The 24,798-nt window shown below is 46.9% G+C and overlaps 1 protein-coding gene across 2 annotated transcripts in view; it reads right to left on the bottom strand.

Annotated features, from left to right (window-relative positions):
- Positions 1–1,666: 1,666 nt before the first annotated feature.
- Positions 1,667–24,798, bottom strand: part of ptprbl (protein tyrosine phosphatase receptor type B, like) — a 29,861-nt gene continuing 6,729 nt past the window's right edge. The window contains exons 3-33 of one of the 2 annotated variants that reach the window (XM_026172292.1): positions 24,037–24,316; positions 21,117–21,425; positions 20,531–20,794; positions 18,871–19,134; positions 18,445–18,708; positions 18,099–18,368; positions 17,735–18,001; positions 15,808–16,071; positions 15,316–15,579; positions 14,223–14,486; positions 13,250–13,513; positions 12,884–13,153; positions 9,799–10,062; positions 9,408–9,674; positions 8,861–9,151; positions 8,509–8,787; positions 8,280–8,429; positions 7,635–7,911; positions 7,292–7,404; positions 7,079–7,184; positions 6,917–6,994; positions 5,945–5,959; positions 5,776–5,857; positions 5,469–5,559; positions 5,312–5,388; positions 4,701–4,835; positions 4,487–4,609; positions 4,186–4,349; positions 3,784–3,919; positions 3,139–3,232; positions 1,667–2,038 (exon numbers count right to left, since the gene is read on the bottom strand). In XM_026172292.1, coding sequence (XP_026028077.1) covers positions 3,143–3,232; positions 3,784–3,919; positions 4,186–4,349; positions 4,487–4,609; positions 4,701–4,835; positions 5,312–5,388; positions 5,469–5,559; positions 5,776–5,857; positions 5,945–5,959; positions 6,917–6,994; positions 7,079–7,184; positions 7,292–7,404; positions 7,635–7,911; positions 8,280–8,429; positions 8,509–8,787; positions 8,861–9,151; positions 9,408–9,674; positions 9,799–10,062; positions 12,884–13,153; positions 13,250–13,513; positions 14,223–14,486; positions 15,316–15,579; positions 15,808–16,071; positions 17,735–18,001; positions 18,099–18,368; positions 18,445–18,708; positions 18,871–19,134; positions 20,531–20,794; positions 21,117–21,425; positions 24,037–24,316 — 5,982 coding nt within the window. In that variant the 3' untranslated portion in view covers positions 1,667–2,038; positions 3,139–3,142. Of the gene's footprint in view, positions 2,039–3,138; positions 3,233–3,783; positions 3,920–4,185; positions 4,350–4,486; positions 4,610–4,700; positions 4,836–5,311; positions 5,389–5,468; positions 5,560–5,775; positions 5,858–5,944; positions 5,963–6,916; positions 6,995–7,078; positions 7,185–7,291; positions 7,405–7,634; positions 7,912–8,279; positions 8,430–8,508; positions 8,788–8,860; positions 9,152–9,407; positions 9,675–9,798; positions 10,063–12,883; positions 13,154–13,249; positions 13,514–14,222; positions 14,487–15,315; positions 15,580–15,807; positions 16,072–17,734; positions 18,002–18,098; positions 18,369–18,444; positions 18,709–18,870; positions 19,135–20,530; positions 20,795–21,116; positions 21,426–24,036; positions 24,317–24,798 lie in introns of both variants that reach the window. The other variant, XM_026172291.1, reaches the window with a different exon arrangement.

Raw genomic sequence — 24,798 nt, forward strand, 5'->3', positions numbered from 1 at the left:
CAAATGTGCTGTTAGCATGTTAGCAGAGCGATGCTACTGTGAACCGAGGAGCTATTGTCTTGATGTGAGCTTCTACTCAGGGTTTTTTCTTCCAGTTCAGAGCAGAAATCTTTTTGTTAAGAAACTGGATGTTGTGTTTTTCTCCACAATTTTAATTATAAGCTAATACATTGCTGCTAACAGCAACAGGGATGAGTCAGTGAGTCAGTTGGGCTTGTGAATCATGATTCATGAGTCAGTAAAGTAATTCTCGAGTATTGAACGATTCGTTCATGATTCGCACATCACTATAATAAAATAAAGTTCACTATCAGTAATGTCATAGCACCCACCCAGCTGTATAGAAACTCCGTCATGCTAGCTAGCACGCAGTACGAGTTATTGTAACTGACTGTAAAAAGTCAGCGCAACGAAAATAAACTCCACCTAAACTTGGTTTATATCTGACCCAGATAGACTGCAGGTCATAACTTCTTACCTGAAGTTCAGTTCACCTGACACGCAGACCGGCGGCTGCCTCGGGTCTCTCCTCCTGCCTCCCCTTTCTCTCATCCACCTGCTGGCCTCCACCACTTGCTAATGTTACTGAATCTGTGGAAGCACCGCCATAGCCACCACCAAACAACTGAGTTATTTTTACACACCAGCCAGCATCTGGCCAATCCACCACCTTTCATTGTTTATACCGTTACAAAAATAATAATAATAATAATAATAATTGGGCCACCGAGCAAATGCCTGGTATGCCGATGGCCAGTCCAGCTATGGCCGTGGCTTGCCAACCCTGGGCACGAAGCCTGGATCTGTAATAAAATGATCAGTGTGGCTGCTTTACCAGGTGTAGCAATTAAGTTTAACATCCAGGCATCCATTAAAAAGGAAAAGGATTTATGAAGTTTAACAGATTTAGAAGTTAGCAGGAAGTTAGCTCGCTAGTTTACACCTGAACATGATATAGCATGTTCTGACTGAGAGATTGATTATGATAGCAGAGCTATCAGAGTTACAAACTGCTTTCACCAGATAGCAACACAATTTCGATCCACTCCTCATGTGTTAACCTCTTCGACATGTCAATGGCTGTGAACAAAGAGAAACTTGTAAATAACTCATGAAAGAATAAAGTTACGTTGAAACCAAGCACACCATTGGTTTTCTTGTGACATTACCAATAAGTTTGATGTGTCACATGGCCCTCTTCCTATTGAAAAAACAAAAGTTGTATCCAAGATGGCCGACTTCTAAATGGTCACCATGGTCACCGCCCATCTTGAGGCGTTTGCCCCCTCACATATACTAATGTGCCACAAACAGGACTTTAGTATCACCAACCATTCCCATGTTATTACGCTGTATCCATATAAATGGCCTACCCTGTATAACAAGATACAAAGCATGTTAAAAACACAACAGACTTATTAAACGCAGAGTAGTTTGGACCCGGAAGCAGGATTTATCAGATCATCAGTTAAAGACCGGATAGGATCTCCTTTAGGAAGCACTGAAGCAGGAGAGGAGACGATTTCGTCCCATAATTCATAGTGAAAAACATCTTTTGTTTTAGAAGCTTTATGTTCTTTTTTTTCTTGCGCTCAGAGTTCAGTTGTACTGAAATAATCCTGCTCAGATTATCATAGAGTTTCTGGATGAATAATTAGAGAGCTGATAATTTTGTGTTGTGTGTTTAATAAGCTGCTCACATACAGACGAGCACAGGTACACTTACAGGTACAAGCACAGGTAAACTTACAGGTATGAGCACCTGTGACAGAGATATAAACAGGACAACAGAAACTCAACCAAGAAACTGGAGCCAATATTCCAGCAAATCAAACACATAGGAGATGATACAACCAATAATCTATAGATAATCTATACAGAAAGACATCACACAGCTGAACATAAATTAAAACAAATTAAAGTTATAAACATTTCTCTGTGACATACGAACACTGTAGAAAAATATATGGACATGTCTCTCTGAAGAGCTCAGCAATGGCTCAGCAGTCAGTACAATCGTTACGGTCAGGGTCAGCGTCTGTGGAAAGGACCAATAACCCATCAATAAGCCGTCAGTAACCTGTTAATAATCTGTCAATAAGCCATCAATAACCCATCAATAACCTGTCAATAATCGTCATAAAACGGCAACAACCTGTCAATAACCTATAAATAAGATGTCAATAACCCATCAATAATCTGTCACTAGCCTGTCAATAACTTCTCAATAAGCCGTCATTAACCTGTCAATAACCTGTCAATGAGCTGTCAATAGCCTGTCAGTAACCTGTCAATAACTTCTCTATAAGCCGTCAATAACCCATCTGTATCCTGTAAATAACCTGTCAATAACCCATCAATAATCTGTCATTAACCTGTCAATAACGGCTCAATAAGCCGTCAATAACTTCTCAATAACCCATAAATAACCCGTCAATAACCCATCAATAACCTGTCAATAATCGTCATAAAACGGCAACAACCTGTCAATAACCTATAAATAAGATGTCAATAACCCATCAATAATCTGTCACTAGCCTGTCAATAACTTCTCAATAAGCCGTCATTAACCTGTCAATAACCTGTCAATGAGCTGTCAATAGCCTGTCAGTAACCTGTCAATAACTTCTCTATAAGCCGTCAATAACCCATCTGTATCCTGTAAATAACCTGTCAATAACCCATCAATAACCTGTCATTAACCTGTCAATAACCTGATGTTAATCTGAGGCTCCACGTCTGTTAAATGGTAAACAGACTGGTTATAGTGCTTTTGTTCTCTGTCTGAGCACTCAAAGCGCTTTACACAGCTAATTCATTCACCCAATCACACCCATTCACACAGGCACTTCTTCTAAGTTTAAGTGCTGAGTATCTAACATTCACACACATTCACACTCCGATGGATGCATCGGAGAGCAACTTGGGGTTAGTATCTTGCCCAAGGATATTTGGCATGCAGACTGGAGCAGCCTGGGATTGAACCACCGACCTTCTGGTAAGTGGCTGATCTGCTCTGCCACCTGAGCTACAGCCACCCCGTAAAAAGGACCAATAATCTGTCAATAATGTGTTCATAATCTGAGGGTGGTAATCTGATATGTAGGATCAATAATATGAAGGTTATCAATGACTCACCGCCTCACATCCTGTACATTCCCTCCTGCTCGCTGCGTAGCTTCCTGGCTCTGAGAACGTCTCTGACACACTGATGCAGGTATGCATACTGCACCTGTGGAGAGGTGGCAGGTGAGTCACACCTGAGCTCAGATTACAAAATATCATTTTCAGTCTGACAGCAGAGATTATGGGATTATTACAGGAGTCTATCATTTCAGCCTGGGGGATTATTTTAGTCACCTGTGACTGAGTGCCTTCAGGTGTTTGTCAGGACCAGTTTTAGAAACACAGATTAGCCAGTCAGGACAAACTGAAAAAAACCCGTCTTGTAAACAGGAGATCTTGGGTTCCGTTGATATATTTAATATTTACATTTGCTCAGCTCAGGAAAGCTCTCAGAGGACATCTCTGGACCATCTCATAGCATCAGACATGAAAACAAATTGAAGTATGTAAATAATAAGTCTGAACTCATTCAGGTTCTCAGCAGCAGTTTCAGTGCTGAAATCCCAAATGTGAAATTTCAGTCATCATACCAGATTAAACAATTTTCAAACTACAAATATGGCTGACACACAGAAAAGGAAGAGTCGATTAAAAGTGCAGAGATAGATGCCACATAACGGCATACAAACGTTTGCCCCCATGAAGCATTGGTCCTACCTCAGTCTGCACCATGTGGGATCGATGGAGTCGCAGGTCAAACACGGCGCTGTAGATATCCACCGTGTCTTTGGCGTCCAGTTGCTGCAGCACTCGATCCAGGACAATGAAAGTCCCCGTCCGGCCCACACCGGCGCTGACAAAAAGACCAAAGTCCAGTCAAAAAACACGTCGTATACTGACCACAGCTAATGAGCAGGATGGTCCACATTAGTCCACAAACACAAATTAGCGTGTTATACTGGTGAAAAACATAAGGGTTCTCAGACTATGAGGTTTCTGTTGGTTTAGCTATAATTACTTCTCATCTGACCATGTGATGCTTCACACAGTTTGAGATTCTAGGAATTCAGTGGTTCGTCACTCTGAAGAGGCTGATATTTTAAGGGCACAATGAGGTACCTGCAGTGGACTACAGTGGCTCCAGATCCCGAAGTCCTGTTGACGTAGTCTCGGACAGTACGGACAAACTGGATGAGGGACTGAGTGGTCTCTGGGACACCGTGGTCCGGCCACACCGTGTAGTGAAACTGACGAACCAGGCGGCTGAAGCCGAGCTGCTCCTCCTGCAACGCACAGTCACATTAAACTGAGGTGGGATCGTTTTCTTGTTTCTCAAGAATAAAACGAAACAAGCGTTCGAGCCGTCTTTCGCACTCAAACCGGTTCTGTAACAAAGATGACAGCTGTCAGTGAAACGTACGCTGTAGATGTTAAACTCTCTGATCGTCCACTCAGGTAGAACCGATTCTGACAGCATCTGGACGATCAGGTCTCCGTAGTACAGAGGATCCTGATCGAATGGCCAGTAGTGATCACATTTCACCTGGATGGAGGAAGAGGAGGAAAACCTCACTGTTTCAGGCTGATGAGTTTGTGAAGATGGTTTCTGTAATCATTGCCTCTGTGCTACCCACCCTTCCTTTCTCCACACACTGAGTGACCATCACCACATTGTGGACATTCTGCTCCCAAACCATCTTCCAGAAGTCGTCTTTAGTTCCAGGCAGAGGACCCTGTGTGGCGATGTACTCCCGCCGGAAGCTGTTACCCTGAAAACAGAGAGCGTGAACCCCCCGAAATTCGGACAACCCCTGTGACTGACTCATAGGAGTCTATGAGAAAATGATGCTACTGCTCACACGCTCTCTAACCTCGGTAAACACTTTATCGTCTTTGTCTCAGGTTTCAGAGACCAGCTTCATCATCTCGTCTTCACCCATCCTGCTCTTAACTTCTAAATGAGTCTTTATCGAGATCAGTCTTTGCAATGGACTTCTTCACATCCAACCAAAATTAAACCCTGTCCTAACTAAGCCAGGTGTGTTTGTGTTGCAATCATTGTATGGTCACCAAAAAACACCGACTGGCAAGCTGCGAAATGAAGTAACGATGAAGGAGAAGCTATTAGGTGGCCCTACTCACCTGAGTAAAAACTAAGATGCACTGCATGTTTTTATGTTTTCACTCTTTACTGCTCTTTGAAGGAGTCTCCAGTGTGGTGCATGTCAAGTCTGTACTGACTTACTGGGATGTAACTGGCATTGATGTAGTCAGAGCAGGGGTCGTCATCAACGTAGGACAGCTTGACCCTCGTCGAGTCGTCTGAATACGAGAAAGGCAGTTAGACCCAGACCTTCTACAACCCGGTGATCTCTTATTGTGTCTGTGGGCTCTTGACTCACAGGGCAGGATGTTATTGTATCGGTTCTTTCCCCGGTTCTCCGGCAGCAGAGCCGAGTCCAGAGGCTGGTTACGACCGACGTCCTTCAGATCCTGATAGGGAGAAAATAAAAGCGATTCACAACACAAACAAAGGCCCACTCTGAACACTCTTAAACGTCAAAATAGTGAAAACAGACAGGATAAACCCTGGATCTAACATCCTTCACAATCCTCAATGTTGCCACAAGTTTTTTATTCTTGGGGGATGTGATATGCTGAAGCTGGGGTCTTTCAAAGAGGAACAAATTAGTTTTATTGATTGCTGACCTCATACTCCTCTGACATCAGGTAGTTGGAGTCAGCCTGTAGTTTGCTGTAGTGAGACTCAAAGTTCACAATCTTAATGGGACTGCAGGAGAAAAGAAAACATTTAAAACCAGAAAAATTCACAAAAGGTCAAAGATGAACCTGAAGCAGTGTGAACGGGATTACAGACCTGGAGATTCGACGGCTGCTGAGGAGCAAAAGGCAGGGAGAGAGAGAGAGAGACCTCAGAGTTTAAACCTAATGATGCATTTTCATCTGTACACACATGCAGTACTACATGTGTACTACATGCAGTACTACATGCAGTACTACATGCAGTACTACATGCATTAATCAGAACCTCCTCTGAAAGAAAAAACAAGCTGTCACAATGCAATCACATGTCTGCAGAAACAAAGGCAAAAAGTACTCTGACTGTAGTATCAGTTCAGTTCTGATGCTGCCTGTGATACCTTCAGCAGGTAAGGGAGCTGAAGGTGCTGCAGCACCCCCTGGTGGATTTTAGAGGACATGCATGTCCATCAGTGTATCATGCAGGTAAGGGAATTCCAGAAAGCTGATTCTGTTTATTCGGACATCTTCAGTGGGAGAAACGTTTCATCATCGTCCAGGTGACTTCTTCAATCTCAGCTGACTGCAGGTTTCAACCTTATGAACAGGACATTTGCACAGTGACTGAAACTATCGTCCTTCCAAAAGACCTGTGGAGACCATCTCTGAATCGAGGAGGGGGCCTAAGGGTCACCATCTTACAATGCTGTGAGACTCATGGCCATCGATCAATGATCACAGATCGGTGATCGTGACATTTTCCATATTAATGATCATAAACTGACCTCACAGCCCATTGGTCACCAGTGGTGCTAGACTCAGTCATTGTGCAGGTGCTTATAAGGTTGATACCTGCAGTCAGCTGGGACTAAAGAAGTCACCTGATGATAATGAAACATTTCTCCCACTGAAGACGTCCAGATGTACATGATCAACTTTCTGGGTAAAAAACTCTAATGATTTTATTTCATATCAACGGTGGTGAGAGTTTGCACTCTTACTGTTTCATTTCAAATGTGTTGTATTAGTGTTATGAAAGGTGAGTCACTGTGCAAACATCCCTGAACATTATTGATTATTGATTACTTACCCTCTGACACCCAGCTGGTTCCCCGCTGCTGCTCTCTCTCTCCTCATATTTATCCTGACCTCCAGCCTCTCTTCCTCACTGGTGGAAACACAGCAGCACCGTTTAACCTAAACAAAGATAAGCAGGTGTACCTTACAGACAGGTGCATCCTCTGATACTCACACTTTGCGAGTTCTGTGCCTGCAGACAAACAGAGCAGTGATTCCCACAATCACAGCAGCGAGGAAGAGTCCAGCACTTACACCTTCGATGACACCGCTCAGAGGCTCTGCAGGAGGAAACACAACTGTGATACTTTTCTGAATTTTTCACCTGCACCTGCTCGTCCCAGCTTGACCTCGGGTGTATTTTAATCGAGCTAAGGTTTGTTCTCACCAGCCTCAGTGATGATGGGCTGCGATAGGCAGGTGTCAGAGAACAGTGGAGACAAGACACTCAAGTCCTTTGCATCATCATCAAACAGCTGAGTGAAAGCTCGGACGCTGATCCTGGAGACAAACACAGATGCCCCTAAGGTTATTCACGCAACGCCTGACCTTAGAGGTAACGCTGGAGCAAAAAGTCTACAGGGCTGAAAGTTTCAGAGATGATGAGCTGGTTCTAACAAACCATTAAGGCTCCAGGTTTCTGGTCAGTCTACCGCCCTGGAGTGCTGCAGTTTGGAGGAAGTGGACACGGAGTCAAGTACCTGACATTCATGCAGAGGATTTTTCAGTACCTGTAGGCAGTCTTTGGCTTCAGGGGTCCATCACAGAAGTGGTTCAGCTCTCCACTAGACTCTGGGTCCTGGTCTGAGCCTCTGGCATCACAGGTGCCCCCTAGCAAGTCCATCCCAGTCCCCAAGCTGATGTTAAAGCTCTGGGTGGTGCTGTCAGGGCTCTCGGTGCATCGGCTGGGGAAATAGCTGGTCTGGTAGGACCTGATGGAGCTGTTGGAGCTGTAGTCCAGGTAGGAGGGCAGTGGGTGCTTCTGCTCCAGCTGCATTAGGCTAACATCTTCAAAAACAAACCAGAAGATTCAGGATTAGATTATTGCATCCTATTATCTGTCCATCCATTATTGTTTCCGTTATCCATCTATTCATTTGTGTATTATTAATGTCAACATGCACTCATTATTATTTCATCATCATCCATAATTCCATAATCCATCCCATTATCCATTATTTATCCCAAAAGAAGAGGTATGAGGGAATGGTAAAAAAAATGACAGAACACACAATTTAAGGCCGATACCACCAAGTGAAGTCAGGTGACCAGAACAACAGGAAGGAGATCCAAGAGGAGTTACTACAGATTCTTTTTAGGAGGATCATCCAATTAGAAGAATTCCAGTAAACTGGCCTTATGTGGATGCTGCTCACCTTCAGACTCAGTCACCACTACAGTGAAGTACTTAACAGCTCCATTAACGTCACTGAACCAGCTGCAGTTAAACTGGAAGGAGATGGAGGACTTGGTGACCACAGCAGACTGCTCACTGACCCGGGTACCGGAGGGGGGCACAGGAGGACCTTCAAGAGTCAACAGGAGGACAGCATGTTAAACACCCTCCGTCATGCTGAGGACATGTTAACTTCCACTCGCTCTTACGGTCAAGCATGGTGACCACGTTGTCCTGAGCCTCGTCGCTGGGCTTCCCACCAGACATGACCTTCACAGAGACTGTGTAGTGTTTGTGAGGCTCCAGCTCAGTGATGATGTAGCTGTTGGAGTCCTGCTCAGCGAGTCTGGAGTACATCAGTGTGTGGGAATCCTTGTGGAGACACTCGATGGTGTAGGAGTCATAATCAGTGTCCGGGGTTACCCAGGAGCAGGAGATGGAGGTGGAACTCTGAGGGCGACAGTGGAGGCTGTGGACTCTCTCTGGCTCTGTAGACGAAAGTAATGGAGTGAAACCACATGACAATTCACATCAGAATTGACATAAAGTGCTGCCACCTACTGGTGCGGATGCTTTTGCGGATAGGTGTGCTATAGGTAGGTGTGGCCCCAGGCTCTGTGGTCCCACTGACGGTGCGGAGGCTGAAGTTGTAGAGCCGTCCAGGGAACATCCCCCTCAGGATGCGGTTGCTGGACGTCCGGGTGTGGTACGGATTGATGATGGACAGCCGGTCCCGAGGAGTCCACTGCAGGTCAAAGTCATCATAGTCGGAGTCCACAGGGCCGCTCCATGTGATCTCCAGGGAGGTGTTGGTCACCCCCCTGAACAAGATGGAGGCAGGTGGTCTGGGAGCTGAGGAGGGACAGGATTTGTTGCTGATCAGAAACTATTCCGATTCGTGTGTCTCTGCTTAAAATTAGGATTTCTTCTGTTCTGCTCCTCGTGTTTCTAGACTTTATGTTTTAAAATGTCTCTTGTTACTTTATGTTGCGACTGTGTGCTGCACTGATAAAACTGGAAAAATGCCTTTTGCTAAACCACTGAAACTGCTGACTGAATATCAAGGAATACTGAGGTGATCTGAGCTCTAACAGAAGCTGCATCTTACCCGTCCGGCCCAGGGTGCTCGCCCTGTTGCTGAGCCCGCCGCTCTGGCTCAGCACCTCAGCTCGATACAGGCGACCCGCTACAAGGCCTGAGAAGATGAACCCTGTGGCCTCTGAGCCCAGCTGATGCATGGCCTGCTGAGAACCGTTGGGGTTGTAGAGATACAGCTGGTATCCACTTAGATCACCTCCACCATGCTCCCAGTTTACCCAAAGACTGTCAGACTGGTTTCCACTCTTAGCTTTCAGGAACGCTGCAGCTGACGGGACTGAAGAGAAACACGATCACTGATACAATCTGCAAGTCCACTCTTCGGGTACAGAAGGCATAATATCCTTTACATTTTATTTCCAGTCAAGGACCGTGTACTCTGGAGGACCAGCTGGTCTCACCTGTTCTGGTGTAGATGGAGGTCTGGTTGGTCTGGTCTCCACTGTGGATCTGGATCAACATCTTGTAAGGAGCACCAGGTCTGAGGCCCTGAAAAGTACACTGCTGACTGTTGGACTGGACGCGCTTTTTCTCGTGCAGCTGGTCATTACGATCATACAGAAAAACTTCATACAGCTGAAAGTCTCCCTCTGGTGGCGACCAGTGGAAGGACAGGCTGGTGGTGGTGTTTGCAGTGACGGCCAGATTGGTGACCACCGCTGGGTCTACAGGAGAAGGGACGAGGGAAGCTTTTAACTTTCACTAAATTTCATCAATCATACTGTGTACTTGAGGAGAGAAATCAAGAGTTTCTCACACATCACTGTAAATCGATTTTAGGTCAAACCACCAGAACCTGGTGAGTTATTCATCTTCTTTCTCAGTATTGTTCCAACTAAATAGTCTAAGGCAGCGGTCCCCAACCTTTTTTGCGCCACGGACCGGTTTATGCCCGACAATATTTTCACGGACCGGCCTTTAAGGTGTCGCGGATAAATACAACAAAATAAAACTAGTACTGGTACCGAAAAAAAGAAGATTTATTCATAACACACGTGAAAAGACCCAGGAAAGCCGAGTAAACGATAAAAACGATAACAAAATAACTGAAAACCGATAAAAACCCTGAAAACCAAACATTTCACACCTGAGCCTCAACTCTCGCGGCCCGGTACCAAACGACTCATGGACCGGTACCGGTCCGAGGCCCGGGGGTTGGGGACCGCTGGTCTAAGGGGCTTGGAAAGAAAAGCGTCTGGACGTCTTTAAGTTGCTTGAAGACGTTTCACTTCTTATCCGAGAAGCTTCTTCAGTTCTAGAGTCAAATGGTGGAGAGTCCCAGATTTAAACCCTGTGGGAGTACCCCCCCCCCACCCCCAAAGGGGGACAAAGGACCCCCTGATGATCCTCTACCTGATCACATGAGCCAAGGTGTGAAAACGGGTGTGGGTCACAATCAGCCAGGGTTTCGGGTGAGCTCATTGTGAAACCTGACCCCAACCCTGGTTTCCTGAGGTCAGATGGCCCAGGATGTGAGTGGGCGTTAAGGCGTCTGGGAAGGATCTCAAAACTGGATTATAGATGGCAGACAGTTTGTGTTGTAAACCACCGCCTCTGTTCAAAGATGGTCGCTCACAGTGGACATAAATGGCTTCTTTTACTCCTCTTTGAAACCATCTGTCCTCTCTGTCAATGTGAACATTGGCATCCCCTGTGCAGGTGGCTCTTCTATGTTGTGCCATGCGCTTGTGAAGTGGCTGTTTGGTCTCTCCAATGTAGAGGTCTGAGCATCCCTCGCTACACTGTACAGCATACACCACATTGTTAAGTTTGTGTTTTGGAGTTTTGTCAACTAAATACTTTCTCAAAATATTCTGACTTGTCTATAAAATGTACAGTGGGATGCAAAAGTTTGGGCAACCTTGTTAATAGTCATTATTTTCCTGTATAAATTGTTGGTTGGTACAATAAAAAACATCAGTTAAATATATATAGGAGACACACACAGTGATATTTGAGAAGTGAAATGAAGTTTATTGGATTCACAGAAAGTGTGCAATAGTTGTTTAAACAAAATCAGGCAGGTGCATAAATTTGGGCACCGTTGGCATTTTATTGATTCCAAAACCTGTAGAACTAATTATTGGAACTCAAATTGGCTCGGTAAGCTCAGTGACCCCTGACCTACATACACAGGTGAATCCAATAATGAGAAAGAGTATTTAAGGGGGTCAATTGTAAGTTTCCCTCCTCTTTTAATATTCTCTGAGTAGCAACACTGGGGTCTCAAAACAACTCACAGATGACCTGAAGACAAAGATTGTTCACCATCATGGTTTAGGGGAAGGGCACAGAAAGCTGTCTCAGAGATGTAAGCCGTCTGTTCCCACAGTTAGGAACATATCGAGACAATGGAAGACCACAGGCTCAGTTCAAGTTAAGGCTCGAAGTGACAGACCAAGAAACATCTCAGATAGACAGAAGCGACGGTGAGAACAGTCAGAGTCGACCCACAGACCTGCACCAAAGACCTCCAACATCATGTTGCAGCAGATGGAGTCGCTGTGCATCGTTCAAACACTTGGCGCACTTTACACAAGGAGATGCTGTATGCCAGAGTGATGCAGAGGAAGCCTTTTCTCCACCCACAGCACAAACAGAGCCGCTAAAGCACATTTGGACAAACCAGCTTCATTCTGGAATAAGGTGCTGTGGACTGATGAAACTAAAACTGAGTTATTTGGGGATAACAAGGGGCGTTATGCATGGAGGGAAAAGAACACAGCAAGAAAAACACCTGCTGCCTCCAGTAAAATATGGTGGTATGCTGTGGGGCTGTGTGGCCAGTGCAGGGACTGGGAATCTCGTCAAAGTTGATGGACACATGGATTCCACTCAGTATCAGCAGATTCTGGAGACCAATGTCCACGAATCAGTGACAAAGCTGAAGCTGCGCCGGGGCTGGATCTTTCAACCACCCGAGACACTGCTCAAAATCCACTAAAGCATTCATGCAGAGGAACAAGTACAACGTCCTGGAACGTTCATTTCAGCCCAGACCTGAATATTATTGAAAACCTGTGCTGTGAGTTAAAGAGAGCTGTCCATGCTCGGAAGCCATCAAACCTGAATGAACGAGAGATGTTTTGTAAAGAGGAATGGTCCAAAATACCTTCAACCACAATCCAGACTCTCACTGGAACCTACAGGAAGCGTTTAGAGGCTGGAATTTCTGCAAAAGGCGGATCTACTAAATATTGATTTCATTTCTTTTTTTGTAGATTCCAAATTTATGCACCTGCCTGATTTTGTTTAAACAATTATTGCACACTTTCTGTAAATCCAATAAACTTAATTTCACTTCTCAAATATCACTGTGTGTATCTCCTATGTGATATATTTAACTGACACTTTTTATTGTAACAACCAACGATTTATACAGGAAAATAATGACTATTAACAAGGCTGCCCAAACTTTTGCATCCCACTGTATAAAACATCAGGTTTTCCTCCATCACATTCAAAGTGAGAAACAGGAAGTCTTACTTGTCCGAGCCTCAGTGCTGACCCCAACACTGTGGACCCCGCCGCTGGTGGTCTGGACCACCACTCGATACTTCTTTCCTGGTGTGAGGCCGTCAAACTGCTGCCAGGTGTGTCCAAAGGGCTGAGAGACGTTTCTCACCATGCTGCCTCTGTCGTCCAGAACTTGGAGGACATATCCATCAGCCACACCCAGAGCCTCCTGCCAGCTCACCTGGATACTACAGGTGGTGTGGTGGGAGTCCACCTGGAGCCCTGTCACTGCAGAGGGGACTGAGGAACACAGGGATGATGCAGAGCGCAGTAAGGACCAGCTAATCTGTACGACAGCATGGTGTATATTCACTGTACAGAGGTGTGTCCTCTAACCTGTGCGCCCTGTGACCGTGTTGTTGTTCACCAGGTCTCCACTCACAGACTGAACCATGATGGTGTACACCTGGCCGGGCTGCAGGGAGCCGAACGTCACCTCGTTCTGGTGCTTGAGGACGCTTCGGGTACTTAACTTTCGGCTTTCTCTGTACAGAAACACGGAGAATCCGTCTACATCGCCCGGACCAGGAGTCCAGCTCACCATCAGACTGCTGCTGTCTCCACTGTTGCTAACGTGGATGTTCTTCACTTTACTGGGAACTGAAAGATGACAAAGAGCTTTTGATCTACAGCATTTTTGCTCTTTACGTCAAGGTTTAATGATGATGGTAATAATGGTGGTAATAAGTCTTAGTGGTAATCTGGTTAATTGTAGCTACCTGCTGCTGCTGATTTAGATGTAGAGATACTGTTCCCAGAGCAACTGCTGAGAAACTGCAGCGCCACCAGGAGGCATTTAACTTCCCTGATATGTTGTGTACGTGAGTCTAAGGAGCTTGGAAAGAAAAGCGAGGGTCGTGGACCCCCTCCTCTGCCTAACCTCATGAGCCAACATGTGAAAACGGGTGTGGATTTGGGGTGAACCCATTGTGAGACCTTGCCCCACCCTATCATGTGATCAAATGACCCAAGGTGTGAGTCACCCACTTCATGACCCTCTTAGGGACACTCACAATAGGGCTTAAAAATCTGGGACTCTCTTAGAATTGGAGAAGCTTCTCAGATGAAACAATTCCCAACGCTTTTCTTTCCAAGCTCCTTAGACTGACCTGGCTGACTGAGAAACTTCACAAACATCTTCACAGACATTCTCCACCTGACAGCAAAGTGCAGGACTCTACAAATAAGCCGTAACAGATTTTCAGGATGTTTTGTAAACTGTAAATTACCAAGATTTTCCTTTTTGAACATGGAGTGCTGGATTATGTGGTGTGATGTTTAGAGGCAGCAGACCTCTGTGACCTCTGACCTGTGCGACCCTCTATGTACCGGGCCTTCTGATTGGTGCCGCTGTACGTGGAAACTATGATCTTGTAAAGCCGCCCAGGTGTGAGTGATGACAGGACGCAATCCCTCACACCGCTGCCCAGAGTGATGGGAGGAAACACCTTCATGTCGCTGAACAGCAGCTGCACTTCGTAGTGATCCACGTCACCCGGAGCTGCCATCCACGTCACCCGCAGGTCCTCGGTGCCCCGCCTAGCCAGAGTCAGGGAACGCACTGCCGCCGGGACTGAAGGATGGACATGACATGACCCACAGTTAGTCTCCAGGAGCCTCAGAGAGCAGATTTGCTTTGTTTTGAATTTGAAATGAACAAGGACGTTGCTGCTGTTTAAGCATATCAAAACTCCTGCAGAGATACTGAGAGACAAGAACATCTGCTGATAAATGGCTGTATTTGTATAGCGCTTTGCTAGTCCCTAAGGACCCCAAAGTGCTTTACACAACCTGTCATCCACCCATTCACACACTGGTGATGGCAGCTACATGTAGCCACAGCCACCCTGGGGCGCACTGACAGAGGCGAGGCTGCCAGACACTGGCGCCACCGGGCCCTCTGACCACCAGTAGGCAACGGGTGAAGTGTCTTGCCCAAGGACACAACGACCGGGACATGTTTCTTTGTTCCTCCTGGTTCAGATCTGAAACTTGGTGCTTTATTCCCACATCTTATTATGTTGTAACAAGCAAAACATATGAACGTGATATAAACAAGTATTCATGTATCCATCCATCCACCCATCATCCATCCACCCACCATCAAAAATGCCCAGTCCCCTACTGTTCTCGTGGGACACAGAGGTGTTTCAAGTCCAGCTGAGGGACATAGCATGTCTGGGGTCTCCCCCCAGATGGACCGAAACATCTCAGCTAGCGTCCCTCAAAGAGGAGGAGCAGCAGCAGATCTGGCAACAAATACAGTTTTTCTTTCCTTCTCACCGATCGATCTATCGCCTGCTGAGCTCGACTGCATCCTGACATGTATCATCTAGTTTACTCGCTGAATGATGCAGCATTCATGTTCCTAATGAGCCCGACTGAGGTCAAAGGTCACTCACAGGTGCTGCCATGGGTGGAGGCAATGGCTTCGTACTTTCCGCTCCACGTGGTCACTAGCACTGTGTAGAGTCTGCCGGGCACCAGGCCGGTGAACACACAGTTGTGCTCCGTCTTTGAAACTGTCTTGTTTTGCAGGAAGACGTTGTTGTGCTTGATGAACACCTGATACAGGTCGAAGTCTCCAGCAGCGTGACGCCAGTACACCTTCAGGTAGCTGTCCGAAGCATTGTGGGTCGCTGTGGGGCTCTGGACCTTCGACGGCTCTGATGGAGGATAATCAGACAAGACTGATGATACCGGAGTTTACGGTGTTTTGTGCAAAAAGGGTGCAGCAGGTACAGAGCCAGGTGTGTATAGACCTGGACAAGCACGTGTTGGTATCATTTTTGCTGTTTAACACTTACAAACTGAATGAATTGTTCTAAAGTGCCGACTTTACTGCAACATGGTTTAAAATTCTGACTGGTCGATGCTGTGAGTGGTGTACATACGTGTCCTCTCCTGGATGAACGTCTGATTTTTGTAGAGACCGCTGCAGGTAGTGATGGAGATGTTGTAGAGGCGTCCAGACACCAGCGAGTCGAAAACGCATGTCGGGGTCGACTTGGGCACGGTGAGGGTGTGAATGGTCCTCTCCCGGTCACTCAGGGTCACCAGGTATCTGTCCACCTCACCTACAGCCTGACTCCAAGACACGCTGAGGAAATCCATGCGCCCGTTGTTGCTGACCCTGACATCGCTCACTGCCGCCGGCACTGAGGGGGTAGGAAGAGGGCGGAGTCAGAGTAAACACACAAGCACACTCGTTTTCGTAACTTAGATTACCCTAACCATAACCTAACTGTGACACTAAAAGCACATTTTGAGTCTCAAAAACATCTTCAAACTCGTGGGGACGGCTGTTCCCACTGCTGGAGCATTAGAACAAAGACTGATAACAGTGTCAGTTTAAGCCCAGTGAATAAAAATGAGTTTTTAACCTGGATTTAAAGACCACCACTGAGGTAGACTGCCTGATGTGAAGAGGAAGATCATCCCAAAGCTTCGGGGCCACAGTAGAGGACACTTGATCTCCTCTAAGTTTCAGCGTTAGGGCCTGAGAGCAACAGCTGCTCAGCTGAGTGAACGAGGGGGGACGTAGGGCAAATATACAGGCGCCAGAGCAGTTAAGGATTTAAAAACCAGTAAAAAAAAATTGAAATAGATCCTCAGTACAATTTTAAGCCAGTGTAAGGAGGCCAGAACCAGAGTAATATGCCCAAATGTTCTTTTACCAGTTAAAACCCGTGCTGCAGCGTTCTGCAGAGAGCCCTATTGAATGATGTGTTCTACCTCATTTTTATTCTTCTTCTAATTATATTTAAACTTTTTGACACCGCAGGGACTGCACTTTATATTTTTTGTACTTGTTACAACAACAGGTAAGATATTCTGTTCTGTTCAACAAAACCTGCACCTGTGGAGAACTCTGACAGGAGCACAGAGAGCATGCAGAGATCACACGGGGGGAGCACTGAATCATGATGCTGTGATGTAGCAATGCTCTACCATGTCTGCACACTGTGAGCTCCAAACCCAGAAGCTTTAGAAAAACATCTCAGAGTAAAATTAAAACGCAGATGACCTCTCGCTCCTGATATCATCAAAGTGAGCGACTGATCCTTACACGGCGCCTCTCTTCTCCCAGAGGCGCCTCATTCACACCAGCACTCTCTTTTGTAACAACCACTCACACATTCATTCTCCGAGCCACCTGGATCAAAGCGGATGAGCATGTTTCCTGCTGTTTATTTTGATCCGTTTCAAAGATGAAATCGTGACTACTCTGCACGCTCTGTATGTTCTGTGATCTTCATAAAGTCCTCTGCAAGTTATACAACGGCTGCCGGCACTGGTGAAGAACAATGAAGCTCCGCCCTGACGGGAAGTCTCTCTGTCATCAGCGCTTCCTGAAAATTCCTCACAAATTCCTGCTTTTCACTAATATCCTGCTCTCAGTTCAACAAGCACACAAAGTAAGAATGTGTCTGAAATACACAGAGTCAATACATAATCAATGGTATTATTGATCTTATTATGATCAATTATACTATTATTACGTCACATATACACCTGTTTTTATTTCTGAAAGACTTGATGCGCATTAACTTCTGTCCAGTTATATGACTGATAAATGCTGTTAACAATTAGCAGTGTTAATGACAACACTGGCACAGTTTGTTTAGCTGGGTTATGTTTTAATTCCTCAGGTTAATTCAGGGTTACCAGAAATAAACGAGCTGTTCTCATTGCTGTCAGGTGTGACTCACTGGTACAGCCTTCATGCTGATAAATCTCCCACGGCGTGAGCACTTTGTTTAAGCTGCAGCTCGACTCCACCCTCGTGTTGTTCCTGAAACGACTGCTGGCGTTTCTTACCTGTGCGTCCCTCGGACACCGTCTGTCTGGAGATGTGTCCCACTCTGACCGTGGTCACCACCACGCGGTACAGGGCGCCCGGTCTCAGGGCCTGGAAGCTGAGGCTGCTGATGTTGGCCATCACGCTCTCATTCTTGATGACGCTGCTGTCGTGAACCAGCAAGACTTGGTAGGAGTCCAGATATCCGGAAGCCGGTGCCCACCGCGCCTGCAGACTGTCGGTGCTGCCGAGGTTGGAGAGCTGCAGCCCACTGACCTGAGCCGGAGCTGAGGGGGTGGAGAAAGGAAACGCATTACAACAGGAACAACAATAATGCTTCATTGATACTACAATCGTGGCATCGTCATCGTCGCTGTGACGTACTGGTCCGTGCCGTCACAGAGGCGGAACTGCTCAGGTTACCGCTGTTGGTTGTCACGGTAATGATGTACTGGCCCCCAGGCGTGATGCTGTTGAAAGTGCACTCTTTGGCCTCCCAGCCGAGGACTCTCTGATCTACAATGGTGGCAGCAGCGGTTGCCCACCTGAGGAGCACGGTGAAGCCGTCCCATTGTCCGGGCGGCCGACTCCACCGGACGCTCAGTGAGGTTTCGTCAGCCTGGCGTACGAGCAGCTGCTGCACGGGCCACGGCGCTGCAGAGAGGAAGGGGTAGGGTCAACAACACTGATACCGACTCATTTTGGAAGTTCAGACTTCAAGTGAACTGACCCAGCTGACTGCTGCAGCGTGCTGTGTTGCTCAGAACGCCACTGTGAACTGTGACCTCTGCACTGTAGAGTCGTCCGGGGACCAGGCTGAGGACGGAGAAGGCGTGCTGCCTGCTTGCCTTACTGACGGTCTCATTTGCCAGAACCACCGAGCCGTTCTTCAGGATGACGCTGTAGTTCTCCCAGTCGCCTCTGGGGGGCAGCCAGCGGAGCCACAGTGTTCGAGCATCAGCCGACATAGAGAGCGCTGACACCTGGTCAGGTACTGAAACAGCATAAGACAGACGGGGAAATTAAAAGCAATAAAAACAACACAGACCCCCCAGCAGAGGGCGTCTGAGTCTGTGGTCCAGCGTTCTCACCTCCACCTGACGCGACGGCATGTACCTGTAACTCCCTCTGTACCTGCTCTCTGAGCTGAACTCACCTGTCCTCGCTGTGCTCCTGCTCTCGGTGCTCTGACTGCCTGCTGAGGAACTGACTGACACCTCGTAGCTACGCCCAGGGGTCAGGCCCTCAAACTCCACTTGGGTGATGTTGGGGAGAAGGTGGCGTAGCTGAGGGTCGGATCCTGGAGCCCTCAGGGTCACCAGGTAGGATTCCACCCCTCCTTTAGGTGGGAGCCAGGAGGCTCGCAGGTGGTCTGAGCTGCCGTTGTTTTCGAGGACGAGACGTGACACTGGTGCTGGGGCTGAAGAAAAGGAGGAGGACCCACGTTAGACTCATGTTTGTACAGTTTTCTCCTCTTCTTCCTGTTTCACCTGAACTTTACCAGCTGTCTCATGTGTTCACCTGGAAACAGCAGCAGTGTTTCAATACAATGATTAATGGGCGTTTATGTAATGTGGTGTGGGTGGAGAGTCTGTGCCACGTGTGAACAGATTTACTGAAGCGATGAAGAGGCTGGGTGAGGTGAGCAGCTGTAGACAGAGAAAGGGCGTGAGGGAGAAAGGTCTGAAATATCCCGGAAACGCCGCTGCTGCTGGAAAGAAAAACAGAGCCGCAGGACGACGAAGATCCAGTTTTTATCTTCACGCCGAAACTCGAACGCTCAGAGGAATGAAGACAACTTCATTAACTTCATGCTGACAGAAATATTTGAAACTATTTTACAGGCTAACAACGCCGAGGTAAAGTCCATCGGTTGCAAATCTCACAGCTGGTCGGCTGTCTGACAAACACGTGACTCATTTAAGATGACACAGCAGGACGCAGCCTCGCTGAGTGGATTCACTGCCACTTCAACGCATTAAAGTCTGAACCAGAAAAACAGATGACCGAGGTCACGTTGTGGACTGTAAACAACAAAGATATTTAACGACGCTGTTAAACTCTGCGGAATAAGAAATAAAACGCAGCGATGTTCACATTGTAGATGCCTCCACAGATATTTGGGACTCAAACCCGATGCTGCAAAGTGCGGGTGGGGTTAGGGTCAGCAATGATGACCTCAGACGGTTAATTCTGATTGGTCAGTCGTGAACTCTGAAAAGACGTCATTTTACGTCCATGTCTGGTTGAAAGGTTGAGAAACAGACGAAAGGTTGTCTCCTCAAGCTCATTTTAGCCGTGACTTCCTGTATCCCTGCTGCAGCTTCCTGCTGATTGGAGCTCTGAAGACATCGTAGCTCACATCTGTCTGCGGGTGTTGTTTTACTAACACGTGCTTGTCGGGTCTCTCCAGGTGAACGCCTTTTGCTCCCTGCTGATGATCGGAGGAGTTTGTGGAGGTGTTCTGGGGATAACCACACTCAGATGTAGGTGAGCTTTGAGCTCAGTGTTTTTAATGCAGGTTATTTGTATTTCCCAGTTTATGGGTATTTTTAGATGGCATGGTGAAGTATAATCTGTTCTGCAGATGAGTCCCTGACCTGAAATCCGCTAACTCCATATCTTTGTTTCATCGTCTACAGCATCAAACCGCTTTTTAAGACGCAGGAAGAAAGTGGATGAAGGTTCAGAGACCTGGACATGAGGGCGAATCTCTAAATTCACAGTTCACACGTCCATCGAGTGTTTTGGTATTTTAGAAACACTCATGTACTCAGATTACTTCAGATTCAAACACGGGTCAGTGCTTTCGCTACCTGTGACGGATGCTGTCGAGGCGGAGCTCTGAAGGCCGACTGCTTCTGTTACCACGGTGATGGTGTACGGGGTCCCTGGGTGCAGACCATCCAGCTCTGCCGAGGTGCTGCTGTTCTTCAGAGTGATGTTCTTCAGCAGAACACCAGCCCGATCCCTCAGCAGAACCCTGAGGTTCTCCGTGCGACCCGAGCCGATCCACCAAGTCACCCCGAGGCTGTGTGAGGAAGAGGACGCCACCTGCAGGCCGTCCACTGAGGAGGGAGCTGAGGCAGGGAGAGAGGGGTGGTGGAGAGATCAGAGGGTATTGACACCACTGTGATGGTCACTGTTTTTCTTTTTAAACCACTTTCACGCTGAATGAGTTGCTCTGGAACAGTTTTAGTTTTATTCCTTTTTAAAGCTCTATGTTTTTATTATTATTGATCATGTGATAAGCTCTCAGCCAATCAGGTGCATTCTAATCATGTTCCAGAGCAACATATCCCTCTGAGTGTAAGAATTTCATTGCTGGTAGTGATGTGCTGTTGCTACCTGTACAATAATAAAACTTGAACGTGAGAAGATTCTGCAGGTGTTGTAGCTCACCTGTAGCTGTCATTGCGTGGACAGGTGAGGCGCTCTTGTTCCCAGCTGAAGCTACCACACTGACTTTGTACAGAGTCCCGGGAATCAGGGAGGTGAACCCGGTTTGGGAGGCTGCAGAGCCCTTGATTCTGGTCCTGCGCCGGGATCCGGAGTTCGTGTCCTCCAGAGTCACATCGTACCAGTCCACACGACCGGTAGGCTGAGTCCAGGACACCGTCAGAGCCGAGCCGCTTAGAACCATAAACAGGCTTTTATGATGAGGTTGAGCTGGGCCCAGCTGGAGGTCCAGATGAGCTGGGCCAACTGGGTCTGAAACAGGAGAGGACACTCAGTGTATACCCACACTGAAAACAGGACATTTTATTTTGAAATGACATTTTACAGCGCTTTTGTTTTCCATTAATTAATATTTGGATAATCAAAGTTTTTTAAAACTAAGACACTGAACTGTAGCAGCAGATTTCAGGGGGTTTGGTTTGGTTCTGGTGTATCTGTTGCTGTTCATTCAGAAACACTTTAGATTGGATCAGGCTGTGGCTCCTGCTTGGAGAAAGGTCTAGGCTGAGTTTAGGGACAGGCTGGGATTAAGGTTAGGGTTGGAGGTAGTGTTTGGATTGGGGTTGGGTTTCTGGTACAGACTGCGGTGGGCAATGAGATTTGGGTTGAGTTCAAAGGAGTACAAGTTTGGATTGCGGGTTGAAGACCATGGAAGGGGACAGGTTTATGGTGGGTTTGGGGACAGATTTGGAGTTTGAGTTGGACTGGGAGGTTGTGGTCGAGGATCATGGGTGGGGTTGTGGTTTGGATTAGTTGCAGAAAAAAGACGCAAAGGAAAAAGATGAAGGAGCAAAAGAACATTGAAAACAACACGTGAATTGGCGATTAGTGCAGCTGTCACAACAGCTCTGGTAGAGTCGGCTAGGGAAGACTGTGCGTTTCAGAGGGATGACCAAGAGATGGTAAATGATTTCCCAAAGCCAACACTACTATCCTGTAAACCAGAGGAGGAAAGACTTCCAATTTAGAGAAGCAGCTAAAACATCTGCATCCAGGTGGGTCTGAGTTTCAGTTTAGTCGTCAGCACCGCTGAGCATCAGCTTTGTTCCATAGTGTGCAGTCTGTTGGTGACCGCCCTACATGTAGCATGACCTGCCACCATGTTAGTGGTTTAACACGCCTTTTTAATGACCGGGTTTATATTTATGTTTTGGCATCTAGAATTGTGAACTTCTACTGGCTTTGGTGAATTCCCCATGTGGTTGGTGGTCGTGGGCGCAGTGATTGTTACACTGTGCTGCTGCAGAGGCCCACACGCTTGTTCGAGCAGCTAAAAGAATGAGAGCGTTTTCACGGAGGCAGCATGAGTCCACACAGGAAACTGAAAAAAATAGACTGGGTGGGGCAGGATGATGAGGACAACCCCCCCGGTCCTGAACTCTGGCCTGTTCTTCGTGATGGCTTCCTGTTTGAGCAGACTTCCCTGCTTGCTGTTGGAAGGCTGGCAACACCCCAAGGACAAAATGTCCGACCCACACAGCACGAGCTGCGAAGCTCCAGAAACGTCAACAGACTTGTAAAGATCCAAATGATTCTGTGACTTTTACGAGACGACTGGACCGAGGCACAGCAAGCAACGCCTGACTCCACCTTACCCTGAACGGTGGTCTTCAAACTGCAGCAGAGGAAACGTGTCCATGTGATTCACGGCCAGCCTTCAGTCTGACAGTCACCGTCCTGATGTGAATGTATTAATTGGGACGAAAATGAACAGAGCAGGAACATTTTCAATGTTGAGAGAAAACCAGAGAAAGCTCGGAGGCAGCTGCTCGTTCCAGAAAGTTCCTGATAAACACAGAAACACTCTCTAACAATGGTCTTCATCTCATCTTGAGTGTTTGTTTCCAGAAACATCCCCTCCTCACCCTCCTCACCCTCCTCTGCTCTCAGCCACTTCCTTCGTTTGTTTGCAGCAGGTCCTGGATCAGTTCGGTGATGGGGGGAGGTCAGGGTTTGGGTTAGTTTAGGCATGTTTTTGGAAAACACTTGTAATCATTAAAGCAAAGCATTAATCGGCCTCATTTACCAACAGTGCACAGATGCCGGTCCATCGTAAGGAAGCACACGTCTTTGAAACGACTGCTAATAATTATTATTGCCTTTTAGACTCTAATTAAAGTTTTCCAAAACATTATAAGCACCGAAATGCTTCTTCTTCTCACAGATCACGTCCTCCTCGGCTCCACGTTTTCTTCTTGTCTGCTTCTCGTTTCACTCCAAACATTGTGGAGCCACAGTCGCTGCTTGAGGGGAAACAATATTCAGCAGCCCGTTATTTCAGCCTGATTTATTTATCTCTCTGTTATTTAAAACAGTCATCACTCCCATGGAAAGCGGTCCCTGATCTGGATTCTTCCTTGGAGTTAGGAAAGTGTTTTAAAGGTTTCTGCAGCCGGACGTTCTCCTTCTTTCTTGGCTTAGCAGTGCAGGTTTCTCTCTTACATCATTGCAGCGCTCTTCAACTTCACCTGGCCGTACGCAGGCAGTGAGCACAGTCTGATTTACTAACATGTTTCCCTAAATCTGATGGTGATTTTTTTGTTTTCATGCACGTGTTAGTAAAGCAGGTCCAGAGATATTGAATCTTGGAAGTTACAAGTTTGAATATTTTAACCGTATTATTTTTAGAAATGTTGATTTTATTGCTTGAAGTTTAAAAACCTGGCGCGCTCTAAAACATAATATGATCAATAATCAATAATGGCAGGAGGTTTATCCATGATGGGGAGCACACGTACACGGGTGTCATGAGAAAGGGGCGGAGCTTGTTCTAAGTAATGTGACGCTAAAGTTAAAATAGCTACAAAGAGCACTCAGGTGCTAACTTCTGAACTGCAGCTTCACTCTTCAGGTGCGCTCCTACCTGTCTGAACTGTCCCGTGGCTAATCTCGCCATCCGTCCTGGAAACCGCTGTCAGCTGATACACTGTCCCGGGTTGCAGTCCCGTTATATTACAGATGGTGGCGCTGCTGGTCTCTCCATCAGACTTGCAGTGGGCAGGACTGGACCATGAGTCCAGAATGCAGAACAGACTGAAGTTACAGGACAGACCGGCGGACGTTACCTGCACCGCGATGGAGTCTGAGCTGGAGCTGATCTCCTTCAGGTCTGCGGAGCATCGGGGACCCTCTGAGGTCTGGACCTGCATCAGGAGGTCACAGAGAGAAGGGTCAGGGTCAAATGGTGTTTGTGAAACTCAAAGGCCTGGTGTCTGATGTCTTTTTTACACAAATGGCCTTCGCAATGCAAATGCAGAGGAGGTTGTCTCCTCCTGGGATCAAACCAAAGGGTTCGTACTCGTGACACGAGTGTTTAAATGCCTGCACAGAGGTAAAAAGTTCCCCTATTAACATCGCACTCTCAGAAAATAAGGCACTTTATTGTTTCTGTAGTGCTTACACTCTCTAAGAAATGAAAAGAGTACGAGTGAGGGCCCAAAGCACTCTGTTGTATATTTCCCCTGAGCCTGATTCTGTTGGAGGGTTCTTCCTGTCTAAAAGGAGTTCTTCCTTCCCACTGTCACCACAGACCATTGTCAGGTTGCCTCCGTATTACTTATTGGTCTTTGGCTTACAACAGAAAGCGGATGTAGATAAATGATCCGGTAACTCACCGTCTTTGCGC

This window comes from Astatotilapia calliptera, chromosome 7 (genome assembly GCF_900246225.1).
Source record: "Astatotilapia calliptera chromosome 7, fAstCal1.2, whole genome shotgun sequence".
Classification (NCBI taxonomy): domain Eukaryota; kingdom Metazoa; phylum Chordata; class Actinopteri; order Cichliformes; family Cichlidae; genus Astatotilapia; species Astatotilapia calliptera.